This window comes from Muscardinus avellanarius, assembly GCF_963383645.1.
Source record: "Muscardinus avellanarius genome assembly, chromosome: 15".
Classification (NCBI taxonomy): domain Eukaryota; kingdom Metazoa; phylum Chordata; class Mammalia; order Rodentia; family Gliridae; genus Muscardinus; species Muscardinus avellanarius.
Window position 1 is genome coordinate 20,854,757 of NC_137801.1, and position 27,955 is coordinate 20,882,711.

The 27,955-nt window shown below is 49.5% G+C and overlaps 1 protein-coding gene across 1 annotated transcript; it reads left to right on the forward strand.

Annotated features, from left to right (window-relative positions):
- Nucleotides 1-617: 617 nt before the first annotated feature.
- On the forward strand, nucleotides 618-27,955 carry CIMIP2C (ciliary microtubule inner protein 2C; the record flags this gene model as incomplete). Its single annotated transcript, XM_080712077.1, has 4 exons — nucleotides 618-691; nucleotides 22,961-23,234; nucleotides 24,299-24,411; nucleotides 27,811-27,955. The coding sequence occupies 4 exons, from the start codon at nucleotides 618-620 to the stop codon at nucleotides 27,953-27,955; spliced, it is 606 nt and encodes a 201-aa protein (XP_080568203.1).

The following is a 27,955-nucleotide window of genomic DNA, read 5'->3' on the forward strand; positions in this document are numbered from 1 at the left end:
GCAAGCCAAATCCCAGGCTGGACCCCAAGCAGCAGAGTCAGATTCGGGGAATCTGGACAAGTGGGCATGGGGGGTGGGAGCCTTGACAGTGCCTCCCCCGGCCTGGAATGGAGGAAGCAGCAGCCCACCCTCGTGGGTGGCCAGAAAGCCTTGCCTGGAGCTCACACCTGATGCTTTCCAGCCATTTTTCCAAAGGTTTTTCTTACTGCCCAGTGGTTTCTGGCAGCCCCCATGGAACCAGAGGGGGGTGTCCTGGGCCTGAGCCTCCTCCAGAGCTAGGCCTGTCTTGTGGTTTCATGTCACAGAGTTCCACAGTGGGTAGGACACTTTGGATGGGTCCAGCCGGGCCAGGCCACCTAGTCCCCACCTCTGTCCAGCACCAGCCTCCAGCATCGGCCGCGGAGCCCATTGGGTGCGAGGGTGGCTTGCGGGGTCACACGCAGCGGGCGGAGATGGGGAGGCGCCGTCTGAGGACACCCCGCGGGACTGGCCAAGCACCCAGAGTCCGGAACGCGGGGGCATCTAGGAGCCAGACTCGCGTTGCCAGGGCGCGGTTGCCCGGTAACCCGCGGGCTGTTTACCTCGGGCTCGAGCAGGGCAGCGCCGGGGCCCGCACCATGGCCTCCCGCAGCGCCGGCACTCTACTAACCGAGTACAATGCCACCTACGTGCCCCCCAGCCTCATGCCCGGGTAAGCCGCCGCGCAGCCGAGCGCACCGAGCCCGAGGGCCAGAGCCCGCGGGGCGCCCCGCCCCTCCTTCCGGATGCGCCCGCCCTGGTGGCCCAAACCCCGTCCTGCGTGCACCATCGGGGCTTGAAGGAACCCGCCAAAGTTCCACCAGGCTCCCTGGCCTACCTGGGGGTTCCCAGGCGCTCAGAGCAGGCATTGATTGGGCAAGTGTGTGAGCAGAGGTTTGGGGGAGCTCCAGGTCCTCTGCTGAGAACAGGGCAGAACCAACCCTGGATAATGGGACCTCGCACTGCAGGAGCCTGAGCACAGGAGACTCTGTGGGCTTTGGGGTTATGAGACACGTCAGGCAGTAGCCCGGAGTCCGCATCAAGAATGAGGAAGCCAGGTGTGGTGGCGCACACTTGTAATCCCAGCATTTGGGAGGCTGAGACTAGAGGATCCTGGTTCACAGACAGCCTCAGCTACTTAGTGAGGCCCTTAGCAACTCAGTGAGACCGTTTCCAAAAGTATAAAATAAGTCTGGGAGAATAACCCGGAGGTAGAAAAGCCCCTGGGTTCCAGTACCACCAATAAATAAGACTAAAAAATGGGGCTGGGAGTGTTAGCTCGGAGGTAGAATTCCCCTGGGTTCCATCTCCAGTTCCAAAAAAAAAAAAAAAAAAAAAAAAAAAAAAAAGAATGTGAGGAGCCAGGCATGGTGGTACACACCTGTAATCCCAGTTTTCAGGAAGCTGAGGCAGGAAGACAGCCTTAGCAATTTAGTGAGACACTAAGCCATCCAGTGAAACTCAGTTTTTTTTTTTTTTTTGGTAGGGAGGTCTGGGATGGAACCCCCTGCCTTAGTTTTTTATTTTGAGACAGGGTCTCACTAAATTGCAGAGGACCTCACTAAGTAGCTGAGGCTGTCCGTAAACCATGATCCTCCAGTCTCAGCCTCCCAAATGCTGGGATTACAAGTGTGCACCACCACGCCCGGCTAGAGACTCAGTTTCAAAACCAAAATTAACAAGACCTGGGGTGCAGTTTGGATGTAGGATGCCCCTGAGTTCAATTCCTAGTACCACCACACACACACACAAAAAAAGAGTGTAAGGAGTCCCAGACAAAGGAGCAGGATATTGTGGGCACCCAGGATTCAGGTGAGATTTGTGTCTCTGGGTTGAAGGATGGAGACAGGCCTGGTGGGTGCCAGCTGAAAGAATCTGGCCGAGTAGGGTGCCAATACTTGATGGATGATAGTGTATACCGTACACCCAAATTTGTAGATGGTCATTTTGTTGACAGAACTTTCTTTTTGGAAGCTTCTCAGCCCTGAGCACTGCCTTGCTTTTAGCGGTTTCAAATGCAGGGCGAGCCCTCCTTTTCTTTTCTCTGGATGCTTCCAAACTCCAAACATCTAAAATGCAAGCCTGATGGCTCCCTCCCAATCTTTGGCCTTTCTTCTAAAGTGTCTGATTTCTGCCCCCACCTCTTCTTCCAGGGTATAAGGTTGTCGTAACCCTCCTACCAGTCAGGGAGGGCATAGAGGGTAGAGATGGGCTTCAGCGAAGTCACCAACACAGTTGGCCCAGTATTAGCAGGTTGCTCTGGAACGAGAGAATGAAATTAACTTCTTAAGAGTTGTCCAGACAACTTCCAAATGAGAAAGAAAAATACATACTCTCTCCTGCAAACTGAAAAGACTGCAAAATGAGAAGACCCCTGCGTACATCTTGCACGCACGGAGGACTTGTAGTAACGTCATTTCCAGAGACGGTGCATGCAAAAGTAGCTGTACCTAGGGGTTTTAGTATTTCCCCAGCCCATCTGTGGACAGGACCTTTCCCTGGGTCTTGGACGGCTCAAAAGCCACTTTGGTTCCCACCAGGAAAAGTCACTGAAATTTTCTGCAGCCAAGCCAGGGGTGTGGGGAAAGGAGACTTAGGATTTGCCTGTCCATAGCTTCATTCATTTAGACATTCACTTAGGAAGCTGAGCACTCAGCGCAGAGTACTTGGGGTGTCCCAGGTGTTGTATTAAGATGCTGGGGAGCCGGGCGTGGTGGCGCACACTTGTAATCCCAGCATTTGGGAGGCTGAGACAGGAGGATCACAGGTTCGCGGCCAGCCTCAGCTACTTAGTGAGGCCCTTTGCAATGCAGTGAGACTCTGTTTCAAAATAAAGAATAAAAAAATTGGGCTGGTGGCATAGCTTGGAGGTAGAATGCCCCTGGGTTCCATCCCCAGTACTGAAAAAAAAAAAAAAAAAAGATGCCAGTAAGACAAAGAAACGAGTCGGCGGCTGCCCTGCGCGGGGCTCCCAGTCTGGTGTGAACACTCAGGTTTTGTTAAAATCCACCCTTGCTGCCTTGGCTAGTGGTGTTTTGTGCACATCTGGGTGTTTACCATGAGGTTTGGTTTTATACATTGAGATTTTTTTTTCCCACTAAGCCTCCCACAGTCTGGTTGACCATTGTCTGCCCGTGGGGCAGCTGCAAACCCTGCCTGGTGGCTCCCCTCTCCGTCTGGAAGGGGCGGGAGCAGCGGGTTTCAGGAGCAACTTCCAGGACACTTCTCTGGCTACAACCACTTGTCTGCAGCTCCCGGCAGCAGGCATCCTGTCCTGTGATTGACTTAGAAACGGTGCTAACACATGTCATAAATACAGCTCCAAGCCTGGCCTGGGCTGGTTTGAGCAGCTGAGTGTGTCTGGCACGTGCTCATCTGGATTTTTGTTTTTTCTCTTTTTCTGGGAGCAACATGCTGTCCTTAAAGATTCCCACCAACCAACGATGAAGCAAGTTGCTTTATGTTTCTGCATGCTACCTCATTGGTGATTTTGTTAACTTAATGAAAGAATCCAAGATTCCCCACCGTGCTTGGATAATTGTTATTTTTGCGTGTCTTTTCAAACATTAATCACAGATTTCACAGTGCAGCCAGTCTCTCGTGATGCTCAAATCACCCCCTTTCAGGTTTATTCATAGAGGCAGAAACTATTCGGGCTGGTAAGGACCTCGGAGACCATGCGGGACCCCTGCTCCCCCATAGGCAGACACCGAGGTTCTGGGGTCTTGCCTGGCGATGGTAGTGCTGGGCTGGAACCACGTCCCTGGTGCCCGGAGGTAGCACTACAAACACCCATGCATACAGGCACTGTGCTGGCTGGCCCTGTTACAAATCATTTTTAAGTTTTCCTTGTTTTGCAGTGCTGGGGATTGAACCCGGAGCCTTGCACATACTAGGCCAGTGCTTTAATACCGAACTACACCCCTAACCCATAAAAATGCTGAATTTTTTTCATATCAATCCAGATGAGGAATGAATAGTTTGCCCAAGGCCATTCAGCAAGCAAGCTTTCCAGCCAAGCCTTTATGTGCTTTCTATACCCCAGCTCACCCCAGTGTGTCCCCAAACCCTCACGCAGCCTCTCACACTACCCTCAGTCAGAAGTGAGGACATGGAGTAGACACGGAGGGATGGGCTCTGGAGCAACCCGCCTGGCTTCGAGCCCTGACTCTACCCTTTCCTCGCAAGTTATCTGGGCCTCACCTTATCTGTTAAATGGGGTTAGTGTTATGTAAGTTGAAGGAGACTTAATCTGGCTGGGTGCGGTGGCACACACCTGAAATCTCAGACCTTGGGAGGCTGAAATGGGAGGATTGCAAATTTAAAGCCAGCTTCTGCTCATTAGCAAGACTCCGTTTCATTTTTCACAAACTTAGAGAAATCAGTTATAAAATTCATACGGAAAAACCAAAGTCCCAGAACAGTCAAAGCAATTCTCAGCAATAAGAACCATGCTAGAGGCATCACAGTATTTGACTTCAAGTTATACTACAAAGCAATAGTAATAGAAACAGCATGGTATTGGCACAAACACAGACACATAGAATAATGGAACATAGCAGAAGACTCAGAAACAAAGCCCCGTATCTATAACTAGCCAATCTTTACTGAAGGCACTAAAGTCAACTCAAAAGATGATTTAAAAACCTAGAAATTAGACTAGAAACTTTGAAAGTGCTAGAAGAGGGAATAGGGCCGACGCTCCAACATATAGGTACAGGTAGAAACTTCCTCAATAAGCCCCCCCAAAGCTCAGGAAATTAAAGCAAGAATTCATGGATGGGATAGCATAAAAAAAATTAAAAGGCTAAGGGCTTATCTCAGTGGTTGAGCACCCCCCTCATGCCTCAGTAACACACACACACACACACACACACACACACACACACACACACACACACACACACAGGCTTAATCAGTTAAAATGCATGAAGCCTGGCACTTGATAATTGTTAGCTATGGTCATTAGTTCAAGCCCCCTGTTCGGGCCTGGTACTAGACTCTGCAGGAGTGGTAGACCATGGCGAGGCTGGTCTTGAGACAGTTGGCCAGGGCGATCTATTCTGTCCTTTGCTGTTCCTAGGTGACATATCTCCCAGGCATCTTGCCATCGGTAGTACCCGTACATGCCTAGCTGGGTACTGTCCTGCACCGTGCAGGGTGCTCTTGGCTCCGACTCTGGGGTTGGGAGGCTTTGAAGGGATGAGAATGGCCGCAGTGAGAGTCTGCCTCCTGCCTGCAGGTGAGGGTTGGGTGCAGCCTTCCCTGGCTGCCTCCCACCAGGCCCCACAGGCTCTCAGTGAATTCATGACGCCCAGCCTGCTGCTACCCCTGGTGCCCACAGCCCCTGCCCAGCAGCTCTCCCCAGGAGCGAGGGCAGGGGGACTCCTATCAGCTGCTCCTTCTCTCTGTCTGGACTGGCAGCTGTGGTCACATCTGCTCCTGAGCTGGGTCTCAGGGTTTAGGTCAGGACCCTAAATCAGTGTGCTTTACATTTGCTCTTTTTCAGGAGGGTGGTCTCACAGAGGGGTCTGTGCCTGGATCCCAGAATCCCTGTACAATAGACTCACAGACCCCCTGGTGTTTAATAACTAGCTCCCTGGAAGAAAAACCCTCCACCCGTACCTGTGGTATCCATACCCCTCAGGGCTGATTTCAAGCTACCGACGTGGTGTCCCTAAACGAGTTGGGTGGGGTGTGCAGCAGGACCCCATTAGATAAGACAGTGGACTCCCTTATATCCAGGCTTTACTTTCTGCAGTTCCAATTATTCAAGGTCAACCATGGTCTGAAAATACTGAATGGAAAATTCTAGAAATAAATAATTTTTAGGTTTTAAGTATTTTTTATTACAGTATATTCTTATAATCATTCCGTTTATCATTATTGTTGTTTATCTCTCAATGTGCCTAATTTATAAATTAAACTTTATAACAGAATGTATGCACAAGAAAGAGCACAGTATACATAAAGTCAGTTCTTTTATTTATTTATTAATTTAATTTAATTATTATTTTTTTATCTGAGGTCTCTTTTGTTACCCAATTTCTCTCTAGCTTCCACACAGATGAGGAAACACAACTATTCACTTTTTTTTCTTTTAAACTTTTTTATTGGTGCATTATATTCAAACATCATATTGGGGTAAAAAACTTGTGTGTACAAACATGTACACATCGCTGAATTAACCCCTACCCAATTCCCACCCCATTCCCTCCCCATCCCTCCTTCCCTTGCTTGGCTTAGTGATTGACTTCGATATGTTTAAGTACATTGTGTGTTTTAGCGATTTTCCTCTTTCCCCCTCCTTTCTCCTCCTTTAGGTTGTCTTGTTTGCTCCTCTATAGGATTTCCTTTTTCAAGAGTTCCTCCTATGCCCCATTTCTCCCTAACTCTCACATATTAGGGAAAGCATCTGATTTCTTATTTTTTGTAACTGACTAATCTCACTTAGCATAATGTCCTCCAGTTCCATCCATTTCCCTGAAAATGATGTAATTGTGTTGTTTTTTTTTTTGATGGCTGAGTAAAATTCCATTGTGTACATATCCCACAGTTTTGTAATCCATTCATCTGTTGATGGACATCTTGGCTGGTTCCATAGTTTGGCTATGGTGAATTGTGCAGCTATGAACATAGATATACATGCATTATTTTGGTAGTTTGGCTTCCTATCTTTTGGGTAGATACCCAGAAGTGGTATTGCTGGATCAATGGTACATTTGTTCCCATTCTTCTGAGGATTCACCATACTGTTTTCCAAAGTGGTTGCACAAATTTGAAATCCCACCAACAATGTCTTAGAGTTCCCACTTCTCCACATCCTCGCCAGCATCTGTTGTTTGTATTTTGAATGATTGCCATTCTAGTTGGAGTTAGGTGAAATCTCAGGGTAGTTTTGATTTGCATCTCTCTGATTGCCAGTGATGTTGAGCATTTTTTCATGCATTTATTGGCCATTTGAATTTCTTCTTTTGTGAAGTGTCTATTTAGTTCATTTGCCCATTTTGTTATTGGATGCTTTGATTTCTTAGTGTTGAGTTTCTTGAGTTCGCTGTATATTCTAGATATTAGTCCTCTATCGGTGGTGTAGGTGGCAAAAATTTTCTCCCATTCTGTTGGCTCTCGATTGAGGTTCTTGACAGTTTCCTTTGCTGAACAGAAGCTCTTCAGTTTCATGCAATCCCATGTATTGATTCTCCTTTTAATTTGTTGTGCCTTTGGGGTCTTGTTGAGGAAATGTTTATCTGTGCCTATGTGTGGCAGTGTTGGACCTATGCCCTCTTCAAGGAGCTTCAAGGTCTCTGGTTTAATTTCCAAGTCTTTGATCCATCGTGAATTGACTTTTGTACAGGGTGAAAAAGTGGGATTAATTTCCAGTTTTCTGCATATGGTTAACCAGTTTTTCCAACACCATTTGTTGAAGAGGCTATCTTTTTTCCAGTGTATGTTTTTGGCCCCTTTGTCAAAAATCAATTGGCTGAAAGTGTGTGGACTTGTTTCTGGGTCTTCTATTCTGCTCCATTGGTCTATATATCTGTTCTTTTGCCAGTACCATGCTGTTTTTATTACAATGGCTTTGTAGTATAGTTTAAAGTCAGGTATTGTGATTCCTCCTGAGTGGTTTTTTGTTGCTGAGAACTACCTTGGCTATTCTGGGCTTTTTGTTCTTCCAGATAAATTTAAGGACTGATTTTTCTATGTCTGTGAGGAATGATCTTGGTAGTTTAATGGGCATTGCATTAAATCTGTAGATCACTTTTGGGAGGATGGCCATTTTAATGATATTTATTCTGCCAATCCATGAACATGGAAGGTCCTTCCATCTTCTAAGATCTTCTTCGATTTCTTTTTTTAGTGTTTTATAATTTACTTTTAAGAGATCTTTTACCTCCTTGGTCAAGTTTATTCCTAGGTAATTTATTTTTTTGTGGGAGATCCTGAGTGGAAGTGTTTTCTGAATTTCTTTTTCAGTGGATTTATGGTTGGTGTACAGGAAAGCTTCTGATTTTTTTAAGATTGATTTTGTATCTAGATACTTTGCTGAATTTGTTGATCAGTTCTATAAGCCTTTTGGTTGAGTTTGTTGGGTTTTCTAAATATAGTATCATGTCATCTGCAAATAGTGAAAGCTTGAGTTCTTCTTTTCCTGTTTGTACTCCTTTGATTTCCTTTTCTTGCCTTATTGCTCTGGCTAGAATCTCTAGTACTATATTGAAGAGAAGTGGTGATAATGGACATCCTTGTCTCGTTCCAGTTTTTAGGGGGAATTCTTGAAGTTTTTCCCCATTTAATATGATGTTGGCAGTGGGCTTATTGTAGATTGCCTTAATAATGTTGAGATATGTTCCTTCTATTCCAATTCTCTGCAGTGTTTTTATCAGAAATGGATGTTGAATTTTATCAAATGCTTTTTCAGCATCTATTGAGATGATCATGTGATTTTTCTCTTTGATTCTGTTTATATGATGAATTACATGGATTGATTTTTGTATATCGAACCAGCCTTGCATCCCTGGGATGAACCCTACCTGGTCATGGTGTATGATTTTCTTGATGTGGTTTGAATGCGTGTTGCTAGTATTTTGTTTAATAGTTTTGCATCCAAGTTCATCAGAGATATAGGCCTGTAGTTTTCCTTCCTTGAACTGTCTTTATTCGGTTTGGGTATTAGTGTGATGTTGGCTTCATAGAATGTATTTGGGAGAGTCCCGTTTTTTTCTATTTCATGAAATAGTTTGAGTAGTATTGGGGTTAGCTCTTCTATAAAGGTTTTATAGAATTCACTTGGAAAACCATCTGGTCCTGGGCTTTTCTTTGATGGCAAGCTCTTTATTGCTGTTTCAATCTCTTTGATTGTTATTGGTTGATTTAAGTGTTCTATATCTTCTTGACTCAGTTTAGGAAGGTTGTATTTATCCAGGAAGTTGTCAATTTCCTCCAGATTTTCCATTTTGTTGGAGTATAGTTTTTCAAAGTAGTTTCTGATAATTCTGGATTTCTACACTGTCAGTAGTAATGTCTCCTTTTTCATCTCTTATCTTCATAATTTGGGTTGATTCTCTCTTTTTTTTAGTTAGGTTGGCTAGTGGTTTATCAATCTTGTTAATTTTTTCAAGAAACCAGCTTTTGGTTTTGTTGATTTTCTGTATTTTTTTATTCCCTATTTCATTAATTTCTGCTCTAATTTTAATAATTTCCCGTCTTCTGCTGGCTTTGGGGTTCAATTGTTCCTGCTTTTCAAGGGCTTTGAGGTGTGTCGTTAGGCTATTTATTTGAAGATTTTCTGTTTTTTATATGGGAGCACTCAGTGCTATAAATTTTCCTCTTAATACTGCCTTCAGAGTGTCCCAGAGGTTTTGATATGTTGTATCTTTATTTTCATTTGTTTCTAGAAATGTCTTGATTTCACCTCTTACATCTTCTATGACCCATTCTTAATTCAGAAGTGTGGTGTTCAGTCTCCACATGTTTATGTTGTTTCTCTGGGTCTTCCTATAGTTGATTTCTAGTTTCATTCCATTGTGGTCTGAAATGACACAGGGAAGTATGTAACATTTTTTAAATTGCTAGTGCTCATTTTGTGTCCCAGGATGTGATCTATTTTGGAGAAGGTTCCGTGAGCAGCTGAGAAAAATGTAAACTCTGCTGTAGTTGGGTGAAATATTCTATATATGTCCAACAGGTCCATTTGATTAATGGTGTTCTTTAGTTCTGAGGCATCTTTACTGACCCTTTGTCTGGAAGATCGGTCTAGTACTGTGAGAGGTGTGTAGAAGTCTCCCAGTATTATTGTGTTGGGATTTATGTGTGACTTCATGTCACAAAGAGTTTGATTTATGAAAGTAGCTGCCCCTATGTTTGGGGCATAGATGTTGATTATTGTTATTTCCTCTTGCTGGATTATTCTTTTTACCTGTAAAATGTGACCTTCTTTGTCTCTTTTAATAAGCTTGCGTTTGAAGTCTAACTTGTCTGATATCATAATTGCTACTCCTGCTTGTCTTGGAGTACCATTAGCATGGATTACCTTGCTCCAGCCCTTTTCCTTGAGTTTGTTCCTATCTTTACTTGTAAGGTGTGTTTCTTGTAAGCAGCAGATGGATGGATTCTGGCTTTTAATCCATTTTGCCACTTTATGTCTTTTTATTGGGGAGTTGAGGCCATTTACATTCAGTGTGATTATAGAGAGATAATTTTTAGTTCCCAACATGTTAAGATCTTATTTCTGTTTGAGATACTGTTTATTCTTCTTTGCTTAGTTGTCTGCTGGATGGGAATTCTTGTTTCTTTGGTTCTGACGTGTATTACCCATTTCCTCTTTGCAGTTAATCTCCTTGAGTATTTTCTCTAGCTCTGGTTTTGAAGACATAAATTCCTTCAGTTTCTGTTTGTCATGGAAGCTTCTTATTTCCCCATCTAATTTGATAGATAGTTTTGCTGGGCAGGAAATTTTGGCTGGAAGTTGATTTCTTTCAGAGTTTGGAATATATTACTCCACGCCCTTCTGGCTTTCATGACTTGGTTTGGGAAGTCTGGAGTGATTCTAATTGGTTTGCCTCTCAATGTCACGTGGCCTTTTGTTTTTGTTGCCTTTAAGAGTCTCTCCTTGGCTTCCACATTAGTCATTTTGACAATTATGTGGCGTGGGGATCCTCTTCTCTGATCCTGTCTAAAGGGAGTTCTATAAGTTTCCTGGACCTGTGTATCGACCTCTTGCTCTGTGTTTGGAAAATTTTCTGCTATTACTTCCTTGAAGAGATTATTGATCCCTTTGGTTTCACCTTCTTTTCCCTCTTCTGTTCCAATTATTCTTAGGTGAGCTCTCTTAAAATGGGCCCATATTTCTTCAATGTCAGATTCCTGCTGTCGGATTTTTTTTTTCTAAATTATAAACTATGCGTTCATTTTTGGAGCGATCATCTTCAAGAAGCGAGATTCTATTCTCGATGTGGTCTAATCTGTTGTTTATACTTTGAATTGAGGCCTTTATTTCAATGATTGCATCCTTTATCTCTTTTTGACTTTCTCTGAATTCTTTTCGAAAGTCCTCTGTTATTTCTAAAGTTATTTTCCTGATTTGATCTTCTAGAGATCTCTGGATTTCTGTGTTATCAGGTTCTGATGTTGTGGGGTTGTGGGCATTCATTGCTCCATTGTTATTTCTCTTTCCCATGATTTTGGAAGTTTGTGCCTTCTCTGGGTTCTTCCCTGGGGCACTATGAGTTCACTTAAGGTGCTCTGGATCTCGAGTCTGTGGTATCTCAGTCACCACTACTCCTTTACTGGGTTGTATCGCAAAGTCTCACACCCAAGGAGTCAATTGAGGCTGCTTAGACTGTGGTGGGTGCCAGGTTGGACATTTTCCAGCAGGAAGTTGTGACTTTGGTGTGATATCTCTGCCACCGCCACTCCCCCACTGGGTTGGACTGCTAAAATCCCCAACCCAGGGAGACTATCTGCGCAAGTCCCTGGGAGTGCAGTAGTGGAATTTCTCCCCTAGGGGCCGCAATTTGACTCACGGTTATTGAGTGTGCTGATGGAGCTGTAGTGGACTCGGTGAATTTGCGGCTGCCGCCGTAGGCAATATAACACCACTGTCATGCCCTCGGCCGTGAGGCTGGCGTATTTCTTCTCTGGTTTTGAGCTCCGCCCTGAGTCCCTGCCAGGTGTGCTGAGCCCGGCCCTTGGGAGCTTTAGATGTTCCCTGCGCTGAAAAAACTGCTGACTGCCACCTGGTTGTTCAGCAACTGCTCACCTTGGCTCTCTGTCCACCCCTCCTCTCTGGAGCCTGGTGGCTGGTTGAGTGCGTTGGTCTTAAGCCGTCCGGTGAACTCGCCGCTGCCACCAGCAGTAAGGCACTGCTGCCACGTCCTCGGCTGTGAGGTTGGCATAGTTCTTCTCTGGTTTTGAGCTCTGCTGAGTCCCTGCGGGGTGTGCTGAACCCCGCCCTTGGGAGCTTTAGATGCTCCTTGCGCTGAAAAAACTGCTGACTGCCGCCCAGCTGTTCAGCAGCTGCTCACCTTGGCTTGCTGTCCACCCCTCCTCTCTGGCGCCTGGTGGCTGGTTGAGTGCATTGATCTGGAGCTGTCCAGTGAACTCACCGCTGCTGCCGGCAGTAAGGCACTGCTACTGTGTCCTAGGCCGTGAGGCTGGCGTACCTCCTCTCTGGATTTGAGCTCCATTCTGAGTCTCCCTCCTCTCTGGAGCCTGGTGCTGTGAGGGAAGATGTAGCCTGTGCCGTGGTTCTGGCCGCTCTGGCCGCTCCGTGCCATGGCTCTGATCGCTCTGCGCCGCGGTGGTGGCCGCGGCACTGTGGGCTGGTTTCTTTCTGGTGTCTCATTTTTCCAGCCCTCTTTTTCTCTGGCCTTTGTATTTACTGTTTTTATTTATTTGCTGATGGTGTTTTCTGGCTCTGAAAGGCACTGGTTTTGTGGTAATAAAGATCGATTGTTAGCGGGACTCGTAGGTGTTGCTTTTCTCTGTCGCCATCTTCCCGGAAGTCTCTTAATTATTTTTTTAAATCATACATCACTTTGGAATACAAGACTTGAGAGGATATACAAGCACATATCATCCAATAAGCCTTCATCCAATCCCCATCCCATTCCCTCCCCCTCCCTTGATCCCATGCTTGACTGGTGATTATCTTTAATACATTTGTTTACGTACCTCCTGAGTTTTAAAGAGGTTCCATCCTCTTAATTGCTTTTCAATAGGGCCCTTTCTACTACTCAACCTCTTCCTGTACCCCATTTCCTCCTAGTTCTTGCTAATTAGGGGAAGCATCTGGATTTTATTTTCTGTGCCATTTCTCTGTGCATGCCGCATTGCAAGTTCCTATCCCACTCTTGATGGCCCCAGTAGTGGCCTGGCCACCCTGAGGACTCTGAGCCCCACCTCACTGGCTCTAGCACCAGCCTTGTCTCATGGGAGGCCCCGATCCTGGCCTCGATGGCCCCCGCACCGAACTAACCCCTCAGCTGGCTCCTCTCCCAGCCTTAGAGGCCCCAGCACTGGCCTAGCCTCATGACAGGCTCCAATCCCGGCCTCGCTGACCCTGGCACTGGCCTAACCCCTTGGCAGGCTCCTATCTTGGTCTCGCAAGTACCAGCTCTGTCCTTGCCTCACAGAAGTTTCCAATCCCGGCCTCGCTGGCCCAGGCACCGGCCTTACCCCTTGGCAGAGTCCGATCCCGGCCTTGTAGGTCCCAGCACCAGTCTTGCCTCACGACAGGCTCTGATCCCGATCTTGCTGGTCCCGGCACCAGCCTAACCCCTCAGCTGGCGCTGATCCTTGCCTCGGAGGCCTTAGTAGCAGTCTTGACTCACAGCAGGCTCCAATCCCATCCTTGTTGGCCCCGGGACTGACCTCACCCCTCAGCAGCTCGGATCCCGGCCTCAGAGGCCCCAGCACTGGCCATACCTCAAGGCAGGCTCCGATCCCAGCCTTGCTGGCCCCGGCACTGGCCTAACTCTTTGGCAGGCTCCTATCCAGGCCTCAGAGGCCCCAGCACTGGCCTTGCCTCACAGCAGGCTCCGATCCCAGCCTTGCTGGCCCCGGCACTGGCCTAACTCTTCGGCAGGCTCCTATCCAGGCCTCAGAGGCCCCAGCACTGGCCTTGCCTCACAGCAGGCTCCGATCCCAGCCTCAATGGCCCCGGCACTGGCCTAATCCCTCTGCAGGTTTCGATCTCAGCACCCTCTTCACCCAGCAGGTTGTCCCACGTTCCCAAGGGTATGTGGTGGTAGTATTCTGCCTCTGAGGTAATTTCTTCAAAAGTTCCAGGTAAGCCGGGCGTGGTGGCGCACGCTTGTAATCCCCGCGCTTGGGAGGCGGAGACAGGAGGATCGCGCAGGTTCGAAGCCAGCCGTGCTGGCGTAAGAGACCCTGTTTCAAAAATATAAAATAGGTCTGGGAGTGTAGCCCGGAGGAAGAAGGGCTTCCAGGAACCCCAGTACCACAAAAAAAAAAAAAAAAAGGTTCCAGGTATATTACGTCAGATCTCTGCCTCCCCTGAGTACTTGCCGCTGCCAATGAGACTGCCTCCACCATTTCAAATCTTTCCCAAGCTCTTTTTCCATACCGCACAACGTCCAGTGTTCCTGAGCATGTGCGACAGTAGCATTCGACCTTTGGGGTGATTTCTTCAGAGGATCAGGGTGGGTTGGATCAGATGTCTGCCTCTCCCAAATCCAAGTCTCCACCGCCATCTCGGCCACTGCTGCCACCACCGCATTCCTCCTAGGTCTCCGCTAGACTCTCTCCTTACAGGTGATGTCCAGGATTCTTAACGATGTAGAGAAGCAGCAGTCCTCCTTCTCTGGGAATTTTTCCAAAAGTTCTAGTTCAGATGGATATGTTTTGTCTGCATCTCCAATATTCTAGCTGCCGCCGGGGCCATCTTAACTCCTCTCGAATATTTTTCTTTTTTCGTCCCCCCCCCTTTTTTTTTTTAATAAGAGAAGAGATCATGTGTGGTTTGGGGAGGATGTGGGATCAGGCACTCAGTAGCGATGAAAAATTTTTTTTCTTTCCGGGTGGAGGGGTCTCCTAAGAGTGCCCCGCCTGCACCCGCCCAACCGCCCGGGGTCGGGGCCTTGTGGCCCGGACCTCCGGGAATAAAGTCAGTTCTATCCAAAGTTTTGGGCATCCACTAGGGGGGGTCTTGGACTGTATCCCCCATGGGCAAGGGGGATGATAGCTGTATTTACACTATAAGATTCAGTAGATATAAATAATGGTGAGAAAATAGACAACAGTAAAATGCAATATAATGGTTAGGAAGTGTTAAGTTTTGTACATTTATTATCTTTGCTTTCAATATGATTTGTTTATAACTTTAGTTTTTTGTTTGTTTGTTTTTTGGTGGGATTAGGGTTCCTGGAAACCCTTCTACCTCCAGGCTACACACCCAGACCTATTTTTATACTTTTATTTGGAAACAGGGTCTCTTAAGCCAGCGCGACTGGCTTTGAACCTGCGCGATCCTCTTGTCTCCACCTCCCAAGTGCGGGGATTATAAGCCTGCACCACCACGCCTGGCTATAACTTTAGTTTTGAATACTGGCTTTTTTGGGTAAACAATAGACTTGGAAAAATTTAGCTGATAAACTGAGCAAGGCCATTTTGGAAGCTGGCCTGCGACACACTGCCTGTCTCTGCCACTTCCTCGGGCCTGGGCCTCGCTCTTAGGGGAGAAGGGCCAGCAGGTGCATCCCCGAAGCCACTTCCTTTCCAGCCCAGGCCTTGGCATTGGAGGTGCTGCCTGAGACAGGCCAGTAGGTCCTGGGTATGAAACAAAGGCCATTCATCTTCCCCAGAGGATGTAGGAGAGACTGTGCACCCAGGCGGTAGTATTAGGTTCTTCTGGGGAGCTTTAACAGATACTCAGGCTCCATCTAGAGATTCTCATGTAATCGCCTGGGGTGGGCAGGCATCAGGAGTTCTTAACCCTCCCAAGTGATTAGGAACAAGAACCCTGAGAGGGGGCTGGTGTGGGCCTGTTTTCTAAGCATCTTAACAAGGGGGCCCAGTGTGGGGCCTTCCCACACCTGCCATTCTCCTCGGCAGCCCCCACTCCGAGGCCCAGGGTTGACAGAGGCACTGGAAGCCACTTTGAGCAGAGCTGGCCTGATTCAAGCCCAAAGTGCAGAAACGAAAAATAAATTCTAAAGTTCTTCCTGTCCTTCTGCCTCCAGGCCCTGCCCATCCTGGATCCCCCAGAGGCAGCCTGGGTGCCTGGAACCCCTCATTTGCCTTCTCTCCCCTGGATCCACAAACCCTGTGGGTCTCTTAGCTCTTCGGTACCTCTGCCCCACGGCCACCCCTTCTCCTCCCCAGAATTCACCTCCGAGCTGGTCAAGGGAGCTGGGTGGTTCATAGTAACGGGTGCCTCTCCTGCAACCATGAGGAATGGGAGAAGCTCCTATGAACAGAGGGCCCAGAGCCCTGGGAACCTGGTCTTTATCACAAGGCTTCTCCTTTCCGGAAGAAAGACCAGCTCATGAAATCATGCCTCCATTTGTCAATTCAACCCAACATACATTTACAGAGCATCTACTGGGTGGGGGGAATGGGAGTGTGCAAGTAGGGTGAAACTTAGCCCTCTCTCCCCAGGGGAGTCTATACTTCAGAAAGAAATAATACCCGAAGGGCTCAGGTCATTACAAATACAATAGTGGGTGAACTGAGACGGAAGAGAGGCAGGAAGAGCAAAGACCAGTGAAAGGGTGGGGGCTGGGTCAGAAGAGGCTCCACGGAAAGGAGGGTGCTGGGAAGGTCCCCCCAGGATGGGTAAGATCACAGTGGGGGAGGGGCCGGCTCGGGCAGAGGCTCCTGCTGAAGGTTCCTGCAGGACTTGCTTTCAAAGCAGCAAATGGTCTCATGGCCAGAGCGGAAAAGCTCCTGCACTATGAAGCAAAGGCGAGCCTGGAGAGACCTCTCACACATGCCCAAGTCAGGAGGCCCCGAGCAGCTGGCCCAGTTTGTTCTTAATTTCGGAGGCAGCAGGGAGCCCTTGCAGGTTCTGCCCAGGGGAAAGATCTGATCAGAACTGTCTGCAGTAGGAGGCGTCGTAGAGAAGAGGCTGCATGAGGAATGGGGGACAGTAACAAGTTAATTAGTTAATAAGGCTGCTCATGGGATCCCTGATGGCTCATGGTAATTAATTTTAATGTTAGCTATGGGGCCAACCAGTGCTATTAAGAGGCAGGGAAGGGATGGCTGCCTGAACACGCAGTAATTCACAGTGGGCTTTAGAATCCACATGTGATCTTTGCCCAGGGCCCGTCTCCTAACTTGTGTGTGTACAGGTGGATGGAGACTTGGGGTCAGGAAGGTGCTGTGATAATGGCATCCAACCTGTTCAGTGCCCAGTTATAAAATCTGCAAATCCCCTCTGACGCTGTCCAGCAAGGCCTGCCATAAGACCAACAAAAACAGGGCTGGAGAAGGCTCCACCAGGGAGTTGCACCAGGGTTATGCTTAGGGCTGGCAAATGCAGGTGCATACAAGGGCCAGAGAGCTAGCTTGCCAGGATGTGCCTACTGGGTGCTAAAAAAAAAAAAACACGTGAATATGGATGGACGTATGCACACGTGCACACCTGCCAGAGCAGCAGGTTCTGAAGGGAAGTCAAGCAGAACTTCCAGGGTGCGGAGGAGAGGGCTTCTATTCTATTGGGATGCAAATATCTTGGCATTCAGAGGGTGGAAAAGCTCTGAGAGCAGAGGAGGAGCATGGCAGGGAGCTTGGGGGTGGCGAGGAGAAGAATCACAGAAGCAAGTCACGTCTCTGGAGCTCACCGCCCCTGTGGGTGGGGTGTCTCATGCGCTCTGACAGCCAGCTAGCTCTCCAGGGCCCCTGTGCTCCAGGTCATCATGCTCCTGGGGCTTTTGGACTTCTCCCTGTTTTATCAAGCATTCACTGAGCTCTTGTCCTGTGCCAGACGTGGAGGGTCAGGGAGAACAGACAAGCAGAGGAGGGAGATGCCTGTGGCCTTGGATGTGAATTTATGGATGATAACCCTGATGGTACAGGGTCCAGCCAGGGAAGACAACAGAGAGTGCCGAGGGGAGGCATCTGCCCAGGCACAGAAAGAGATCAGCATCCAGGTAAAGAAACTTCTGCTAGGCTCAGAGGCCTGGGTGCTCCAGGACCCGGGACTGAATACCACAGCTGGGCCTGGGGCGCCTTTGAGCGAGCAGCAGCTAGGCTGGTGGCTGTGGTTCCAGGAGAATAGTTGGGGCCAGAGACCCAGATCTGGCATCAGAAATGTGCAGGAGGTGTTTGAGGTCTTGCATGGATGAAGTCACCCTGAAGTAGTGGGTCCCTGAAAACAGATGAGGACCCTGGGGCAGCACCAACAGTAGATGAGCCAGGGCGGTGGCCAGACCCACTGTCCACTCTTCCCAAGCGCTGAGTGGCCCTCTAAGCCTCATCCCACGGGAAGCTCCTTTGCTGGGCTCACTCAGTCGCCACCACGGGAACGGCCTTCCCTCCTTGCATGGAGCAGCGTAAGAGCTTGGACTCTGGCCCAACGTGGGTTGGAGCTGGTTGGTATTGGCGCAGCATTGCATGCAGGACGTGCCCCTAGTGGCACCGTGGCCCATGAGTGAGGGAGGAGCTGGGTGTTCCCAGGCCTCAGCGTTGTGTCTGGGCTCCCAATCAAGTGACTTTTAATGCCATCAGATTCTTTTAAAAAATGATATGTATAAAGAGTAGAAAGTAACAAGTCACCGTGAGCACAAATACCCAGCATTAACCAGGGTTACTGTTTGATGAACTTTACTCGGGGTCTGTATGTGTATAGTCAGACAAAAGACTGTATGGAGAGTTGGGTGTGGTGGTGCAGACCTGTAATCTCAGTACTTAGGAGGCTGACACAGGAGGATCACATGTCTAAGGCCAGCTGCAGCTGCTTAGTGAGGTTCTCAGCAACTTAGTGAGATCCTATTTCAAAATAGAAACTAAAAAGGGCTGGGGGGGGGGGTGTAGCTAGAAGGTAGAAAGCCCCTGGGTTGGTTCCCCAGTACCAAATCCAAAAACAAACAAAATATTGGATGGAGGGCTAGATATAAAGCTAGATGAAAGCAATTTTATAAAAATATGATCATACCATATTTGCTATTTGAAAATCAAAAGTGTGAAATTTAATCTCACTAGAGCTTAAGAGAAAGAAACTGAAGCAAAAGGGAAGAATAGGTAGTCTTCAGATAAATGTCAACTCATCACGAGAGATATTAATCCCTCTCTCTAAAGGGGGCGGAGGAGAGAATAAAAGCCTTGCGAGGGTTAGAGTCATTATGCTGCACATTTTTAACGACATGTTTCCGTTTCTGGTGCCGTGGCTTGACGGCTTGGAGGCATTCTTAGCGAGCAAACCCCTATCTCCCCTCCACCCACCCCCCAATTTGGGTTGTTTCAGTTATTTTTACTTTGACAGGTTTTATAACATTTACACTCTGTTCGGCAAGCAGGGTTCACCTGCCTGCTATTCCTAGTTCCTTTCTTGAATAGATTTGAAGATCACCACCCCTGGTTCTCACGGGGGTTCTATATCACTCGGTTTTATTTTTCTTGGCAATCACCTTTTGGTTGGCAGGGTTTTGTCACTGAGAAAGGTGTTGGGGAAGCTTTATGGGGAAGCTTTATGTGAGAGCTTCTTGTGAGAGCTTTATTTTCCGAGTTCCTCCTTGCCAGGGAAGGACCCGCCTTGTATCTGCTGACCACATGCAGGTATGATGTTTCTGGGCCATGCTCTCCTCTCGGCAGAATGTGGCAGGTATCTATGTTTTGTTCTGTGGCTTTCTCTTTTCATTGGAATTTGGCAACACCTGATGACCATGTATCTCATCTTTCGTTCCCTATATTCTGAGCTAATGGGGAGAGTAAGAGCTGCCTTAGAGAATGGATCCTAGATCTACCAAAGCCCAGATGTGACAGGCAGGGCTGGAGCCTGTTCACCCAGAACTTCTAGCATGGAAGGGCAATGTGTACTTCCTTGCTCCTGAGAAAGAGGAGGAGGAAGGGGCAGCCCACGAGCCTTCCATTTCCCCTTTAACTCACCACTCACATGTCCTCCACCTGCAAGGCCCTAGAGCAAGGGCAGCATGGCCCTTCCCTACACCAGGACTTAGGAGACAAGGAAGCGGAATCTCCATGTTCACATTGTCTTTGACTTCTCAACTCCCTGAATCTATATTTCTAGGAAATTTCTCTCACAGCACACAGTCTTCTCAGGAACTCTGCTTCTACTTCTTGGAAATGTTTTCTTCCAAATGAGTTTTGGCATCGGTAAAAACGTTGCAGAGACTGTGAACTGAGGATGTTGGGTGACCTGATAAGGTCTTAACTAAAAATTAGAGGTTCACATTTGAGTTGCGGGTCAGAAGGCTGAAGGAGGTGGGTCAAGAAAAAGCAGAAGCTGAAGAAATAAAGGCAGGAGGTCCATGGTATTTTCTTGGAGAGATTAGAAAATAAAGGAAGGGGCAAGGTTGCGTGTGAGACAGCAGTGAGGGGTGCTGCAGAACTTGGCCAGCTGGGAAAGGCTTGCACAAGTCTCTAGGAAGGTGGGAGGACACCAAGAGGGCAGGGGACAGTAAAGATGGCAGAGACGGTGGGGCTTGTGGTGCTTGCTGTGGCCGCAGCTACTCAGGAGGCTGAGGAAGGAGTACCGCATGAGTTCATAAATTTGAGACCAGCCTGGGCAACATAGTGAGACCCTACGTAAAAGAAAAAAAAGAAAAAAAAAAAGAAGATGGCAGACAGAAAGGATGAGAAAAAGAGAAAGAGAGAGAGAGAGATGCTTGAGGGGAAGAGGCCTCAGGTGTGGCAGGATGGTGGGCTCCAGACCCAGGAGGGAGCAGGCCATGCAGAGAGGAGGACGCTGCCCCCTGGATGCCAAGGTGACCAGACAGGCTCACAGGAACAGTCAACGAGGACTTCTGACCCCCCACATCTTTTCAGGTCAGGAGGAGGCATGGTGGTCAGCAGGGGATGCAGGAGCCCCCCAGGAAGGGCTCTGAGGGCATGGGAAAAGCATTAGGACCACCACGGTGGTAGTGTCAAGGGCATTGTACCTGTGGTGTCAAAAAGGAGGGAGAGAGGCTGGGGAAAGGCAGTGAGCTGGTGGCGGGGTCCCTCCATGGCCGGCTCTACACCCTCCTTTCCTGCTCTGGCCTAGGAAGGGCCCAGGAAGGCTCAGCTGGCAGGGGTGCTTGGGACCAGAACGCAGAAAGGATTCTAGTTAGTTGCTTACAGTGGAAAGCAACACAGAGAGCTATCACAGTCTTTGCTTAGCTTCCTTACCTCTTTCCTGAAGATGCAAAGAAGGGAATCATGCATCACTACCTAATTCTAGGCCAACAGCTGTCCTGCTGGCAAGGAAACCGAGGCCTGAGACAGCTCCCAGAGATTCCGAGGCACCAACCTCTCAGCCCTCGGGGCAGGACAGTGCCTGGATTGTATTGGCGGGGATGCTGCAGCTGTAGCTGGCTCCTGGCACCTCCTGGGCCTCATTGGGAATATTGTGGCATGTGGTCAGGACTCCAGAGAAAGGAGGACATCAAGCCTCGTAGAGGCTGGCCACTGGTCCTCAGGGTTCGTGCGTATAGGCCTGACTGCAGATGTCATTGGTAGCATAGGCACGCCATCCACACGGCTTTTCATTGTTTAATAAATGATGAGTGTCCTCCCCACATAGCATGTGCCAGAGATGCACTGAGACTCAATGACACAAAAGTGAGCTCTGCCCCCGAGGAGCTCGGCCTCTGGTGGAGGATACGGAGACCTAAGGACAGTCACAGCACAAAGATGGGGCTCGTGGAAGGGATCTTACAGTGCAGAGAGCAGGTACCCACCCAGGGCCAGGAGAGGTGGCGGTGCTTAAAGGACTCTAGGATTTGGACTATTAAGTATTTGGGAGGCAACAGAAGGGTTGCAGATGGGTGGGTGAATAGGATTGACATCCTGATGTCAGAAGACACAGGGGGAAGAGCCCAGGACGGGGAGGGAGAGGGGAGAGCACGGGAGCAGATGCACCCAGAGAACCGCAGTGGCTCCTTAGGCCTGGGGTGTAGGCTGGCCGCTGAGGCTGGAGACAGCGAGAGTCTTGAGGGTCTTGCTACAGATTTGCCTTTGGAATGTGCAGTCTGATCAAAGTGTGGCAAATGGACTGGGGAGTGGGATGTGAGTGCCGCGAGAGTGCTGAGGTGCTACTGCCCAGGTGAAAGGTGAATGGCTGGCTTGGGTGTTGAGGCGGAGCTATGGAAGCTGCTGATTGGATGTGAGATGGACGCCCAGGTTTCTCACCTGGACAGCTAGTGGGGACTCCTCACTGAGTCCATTGGGTCAGGTTGGGGTGGGAGACCTTGCCCGGGGACACCCAAGGAAGATGTCAAGCGTGCAATGGATGAGAACCCCCGGCTGGAAATAAAGATGGGTGCAGATCTGGTGATGGTACCATCAGGTCAGAGGGCAGTCAGAAGAGGGGGATCCTGGGACCAAGAAGGGATGATCAGGGATATGGGCGAAACCCAAGAGAAAATGAGCAAATAGGGTAATGAAAACCAAGGGCAGGGTTTCTGGAAGGGAGAGGCCAGCAATGCCCAGTGCTGCAGAAGGGCCCAATCCCCCAATTAGCAGCAAGAAAATCATTGTCAGGAGCAAATCCAGTGTCAGCATAGGGCAAAATCAGACCTCAGAGGGCGTGGAGTGCGGGGCTGGAGGGTTATACAGGTGGGAAGAGATTTGCCCCTTCCTGTATCTGCCAGAGGTCAGCTGCCCGTGCCCTCTGGGTGCCGGTGCCGGTCCCTCTCTGTGGGAGCCTCAAGTAGCCAAAGGTCTTGAGAGGGCCTCAGCTCACCATCTCCTGTCTCTCTTGCTGGGCCGTGGGGCGGAGGGCGGCGGGGTCCCTCCAGGCCCTCAGTGCTTCTGATCTGAATAGCTGTGGCTCTTGAAGCTGTGGTGTTGGGGGTGAGGCTGCAGCACTGAAACCCAGGGCTCCCATCTGACAAATCTAACACCCGCAGCTTTTAGCAGCTGCAGACCCGCTTTGTTCTCACATTCCCTCTACCCTATAATGAGATCGCCACAGAATGTGAGAGCTGGGGGAGGCCTCCCGCATTTCAGACCGACCCCTGAGTCAGTGGAGGCCCATTGAGGAAGACTGACTTTCCTAGAGGCAGGCCAAGGGGCACCCAGGTGCTGTGGTCCCAGGAAGGCCCCTGACCTGGAAGATGAACATCTTGGCAGAGACCTCCGTGCAAAGGAAGAAGCCCCGAGTCCTGTCCCTTTGGCCCTGCCCAAAGCCCCAAGCTGGTCAGTGACCGGAGGAGCCCCCTCTAAGCCAGAGGGACAGCTAGCCTCTGGTTTTAAGGGCCTCTGGGGAACTAGCCCTGGAGCCCTTCACTGATCCTCACCCCTTTCCACCCTGGGGCAGGTACCAAGGCCATGTCCCAGGTGTGGACTCTTCCTTCGGCTCCACCTATGGCAACACCACCCTCAAGTACTTCCAGGACCACCGCAATGCAGCCTTGGAGAAGAGCCACACCCCCCTCGGCAGAGGCGGCCACTTCCCCACCATCTTCTCCCCCAATCCCAACATGGTGCTGATTGACCGCTCGCGCACCTGGGACCGCTGGCTGCACATGCCCAGCTACACCCGCTTCAACCTGGACAGCCACCGCTCCAGCCAAGTCTCCAACTTCTACCAGGTGCGCTGCTGCCCGCGCTGCATGGGGAGGAGTGATGGTGAAGCCCTGCCCCTCCAGGGTCCCTGAGTCAGTGGGGATCCTGGCGAGTTTTGGCAGGGGGAGAGGGCTGGGCTCCGGACTTCCAGACCTCGGTCCCTGCTCTTCCCACTGTCAGTGGAGCTGGGGGCCTTCAGGGATGATGGTGCCCTGTTCTCCTGCTGTGGATCCCTGCTCACTTCCTACCCGAGCTAGAGGTTGAAGATTCCCCCACAGGATGAATCGCTCATGAGCAAAGTCTCTGCTGAAGCCCCCTACCCTGGTCCATCCACTGACTGATTCCCCCTAGACCTCAGCCCCCAAGGTGCCTTTAGGAGGCTGCGCCCCGAGCTAGCCTCTGCCCAGACTGCACCAAACTGTTTGGGGGGGGGACAACAGGTCCCCCTCAGTGCTCTGTCCTGCTCCTCTGGCTTAGGAAGTGTCCTTGGCGGGCCTAGGGTACAGAGGGGCTGGAGCCGGCTCTTATCCAGGGGGAGGGTAAGGGCTTGTTGTATGCTATGTTTCTGGAACTCTCCTCTCTACATCACCTTCCCTTACATCTCTCCCAGCATGGTTGCAAGGACACAGAACACCTGGGGCCAGGGCGGGGACTCAATGTGTAAGGCTGCTTCTAGAGGGGCAGACTCCCAGGAACCGTGGGGCCATCTGTGAGTCTGTGACAGCCCTTCCCTCCATCCTGGCTCTTACAGAACATGCCCTGTCCAGGAGGGGAGGAGAAGGAGGAGCGGACATGCCAAGCTCCCGCTGCGCTTGTGCGGACAGCAGGTGTGGTGCACCTGCTCAGCTGGGGCTTGTATCTGGTCTTAGCTGGCCCTTGTCTCATTTACTCTCTGCAGCAAAACTGGCGTAGAGGCACCATTACCCCCTTGGAGGAGGAACTCAGGCTCAGAGAGGATACTAGCTGGTTAGCAGTTGAGCCAGGGACCCGGGAGCTTTGAAGACGCACCCAGGGGTGCTACGGGCTGCAGGCGCCTCAGGTCACTTCTGTTCCCTAACAACCTGGCATCTCTTCCTCGGTCGAGCTGCAGATGGCACAGGAGCACCGGAAGTACTACAGAGATAAGACCGGCGTGGTGCCCAGGGTCCCCTACTTTGTGCTGCCTTTGAGGGAATCTGAACGGTACCCCCTCCCCACCGACCTGTGAGTACTTTCCCTCCTTTCCTCCTTCCCTCCACAAACACAGGATCTGCCCCCCCCCCCAGGCCAACTGAGTTTTAATTACCAGGCCCCATAGTGCCTGCCTGCAAAGCAAGGGCGTTCGAGCTCCGGCAGGCTCAGGCAGGATGCCAGGGCCAGGAATGAACAGAATCAGAAAAGGCACCTTCCTCACCCAGTGCGCCCCGAGCTTTGGGGGGAAACCCCTTACTCTTCGCTGCATCCTCTTCCTGCACGGGTCCAAACGTGTTGCAGCTGCAGTGGGGAGCTGCTGCCCTCTGGAGGGTATAGAGGGCATTACACCAAATAGGGATGTTCCCTAGCTTCTCCCAGATAAAGGCAGCCTGGGATGGAGTGGGGATAGATTCCCTCTCAAGGGACTTGGAAATATCTCGAAAGTCCAATTGTCCAGCTAAGAAAATATGTAAGTTCATGATAGTCACAGCTCACAGCTGCCTTTATCTGGAGAGCTCTTTTCACTAGGGCTTTCCTTGCTGAATGGTCCCTCCGGCTGCCCAGGCACTGGACCAGGAATCCACCACGAGGTGTCCTGTGGTCTTAGAGGTGGTGGTAGGGTGCCTGGGCTGTGGGCCCACCAGCCTCCCAGCAGGTACCGCCTTCATCACAACTTCGTCTCTTTGTTGGGGGAAGGGATGCTAGGAGGTTAGCAAGCAGATCCTGGTTTTCCAAGTCTCACTGACCCTCATGAGCCCCAGCCTCATCATCATGTTGCAGATAAAAAGCAGCAGCTTTTTATACAGCTTAATGGTTTTTAAAGACACGGATTTTACTTGTTCTAGGAGTGCCTGTAGGAAACTGGGTTTGTTTTATACATAGGGGAACTGAGGCTTAGTGTTAGCCTCAAGGGCCTGTGGTAAGAGGCCCGGCTGGTTGGAGGCCAGGCTTGAAATTTGTGTATCCTGTGGTGAACTCTAGACTCTGGGTCGGCCACTCCCACCACTTGGGATAGTGCTGACCCAGTGTGTCATTGGAGAGAGCAAATCTTTCCTGTGGACAGATCTCTTCTTGAGATCTTCCCAGGATAGGACCTTCCTGAAGTTGCAGGGAACTGGGCTTCCCAGTTCTTTTCCTTCTCCAAATTGCCTGGCAGCCTGCATTGCTGGAAGCTTCCTGCGTGGCATGGAACATTACCCAGGTGGTTAGGGATAAGAAGCTCAGCTATCTGCTCTGTTGCCTGGGGCCAGTTCTTTTCTCTCATTATGCAATTCCATCCCAGTCACCACCACTACTATGACCACCACCATCACTGTCACCACTATAACCCTCACCATCACCACCATTGCCATCATCCCTATCACCATGATCACAATCATCACCATCACCACGATCACAATCATCACTATCACCACCATCACGATCATCACCATCACCACCATCATGATCACCATCACCATCATCATGATCATCACCATCACCACCATCACGATCACCATCACCACCATCACGATCATCACCATCACCACCATCACACATCACCATCACCACCATCACACATCACCATCACCACCATCACGATCATCACCATCACCACCATCACGATCATCATCATCAACACCATCACGATCATCACCATCACCATCACCGTCACGATCATCACCATCACCATCACCATCAAGATCATCACCATCACCACCATCATGATTATCACCATCACCACCATCAAGATCATCACCATCACCACCATCACGATCATCACCACCACCACCATCACGATCATCAGCATCACCATCACCATCAAGATCATCACCATCACCACCATCACACATCACCATCACCACCATCATGATCATCACCACCACCACCATAACGATCATCACCATCACCATCACCATCAAGATCATCACCATCACCACCATCACGCATCACCATCACCACCATCACAATCATCATCATCACCACCATCACGATCATCACCATCACCACCATCACCACCATCACGATCATCATCATCAACACCATCACGATCATCACCATCACCACCATCACGATCATCACCATCACCATCACCACCATCAAGATCATCACCATCACCACCATCATGATCATTACCATCACCACCATCATGATCATCACCATCGCCACCATCACGATCATCACCATCACCACCATCACGATCATCACCATCGCCACCATCACGATCATCACCATCACCATCACCACCATCACCATCACCACCATCACGATCATCACCATCACCACCATCACGATCATCACCATCACCACCAATACCATCACAATCATCACCATCACCACCATCACGATCATCACCATCACCATCACCACCATCACGATCATCACCATCACCATGATCACGATCATCACCATCACCACCATCAAGATCATCACCATTACCACCATCAAGATCATCACCATCACCACCATCAAGATGATCACCATCACCACCATCACCATCACCACCATCACGATCATCACCATTACCACCATCAAGATCATCACCATCACCACCATCAAGATGATCACCATCACCACCATCACCATCACGTCATCACCATCATGATAATCACCATCACCACCATCATTATCACCACTATCACCATTACCACCATCACCATCACCACCATCATGATCATCACCATCACCATCACAATCATCACCATCACCACCATCACCACCACCACCATCATGATCATCACTATGACCACCATCACAATCATCACCATCACCACCAACACGATCATCACCATCACCACCATCATTATCACCACTATCACCATCACCACCATTACCACCATCACCACCATCACCATCACCACCAACACGATCATCACCATCACCACCATCATTATCACCACTATCACCATCACCACCATTACCACCATCACCACCATCACCATCACCACCATCACGATCATCACCATCACGGTTGTCACCATCACCATCAGTTTCACCATTATCACTATTATCACTGCCATAAACTTCGTTATCACCACTACTCTTATCACCATCCTCACTATCACCACTATCACCTTTTGTAACACTCATGAGTGTTTACTCCTTGCCTGGTGTTATCATGAGTACTTCATAGGCATTACCTCCTTTTCTCCTCAGAACAGAGCTAAGAGGGTGAAACCACCAGCAGTCCATGTTTACGTGGGTACACTTCCAGTAGGAAATAGGGCCAGAATCCATGCCAGGTCTGTCTGACTCCTGTTTCCTCATTCTTAACAACTGTACCGCTATGCACACACAAGTCACTTTTCTCTCAAGGTAGGGTGACTTATCAGCTCTTTACTGATGAGCACCCAATGGGGAGCTGAGAGTGGGTGTGTGGGGCTGTGGCTGGGCACACTTTGCCCTCCCTCCAGGCACACTGCCCGACACTGGTTCTATCTTCACATCCAGGCCGCCTCTGAGCCCAAGACAGAAGTGGTACCTTTTAAGATCCTCTCCTGAGAACCTGAAGACCTACCAGACCTTCCCATCGGGGAAGAGGGTGTCCCCGCAAGAACGGCAAAAGAGGGACTGCTACTTTGAGTTCAGAGCATGA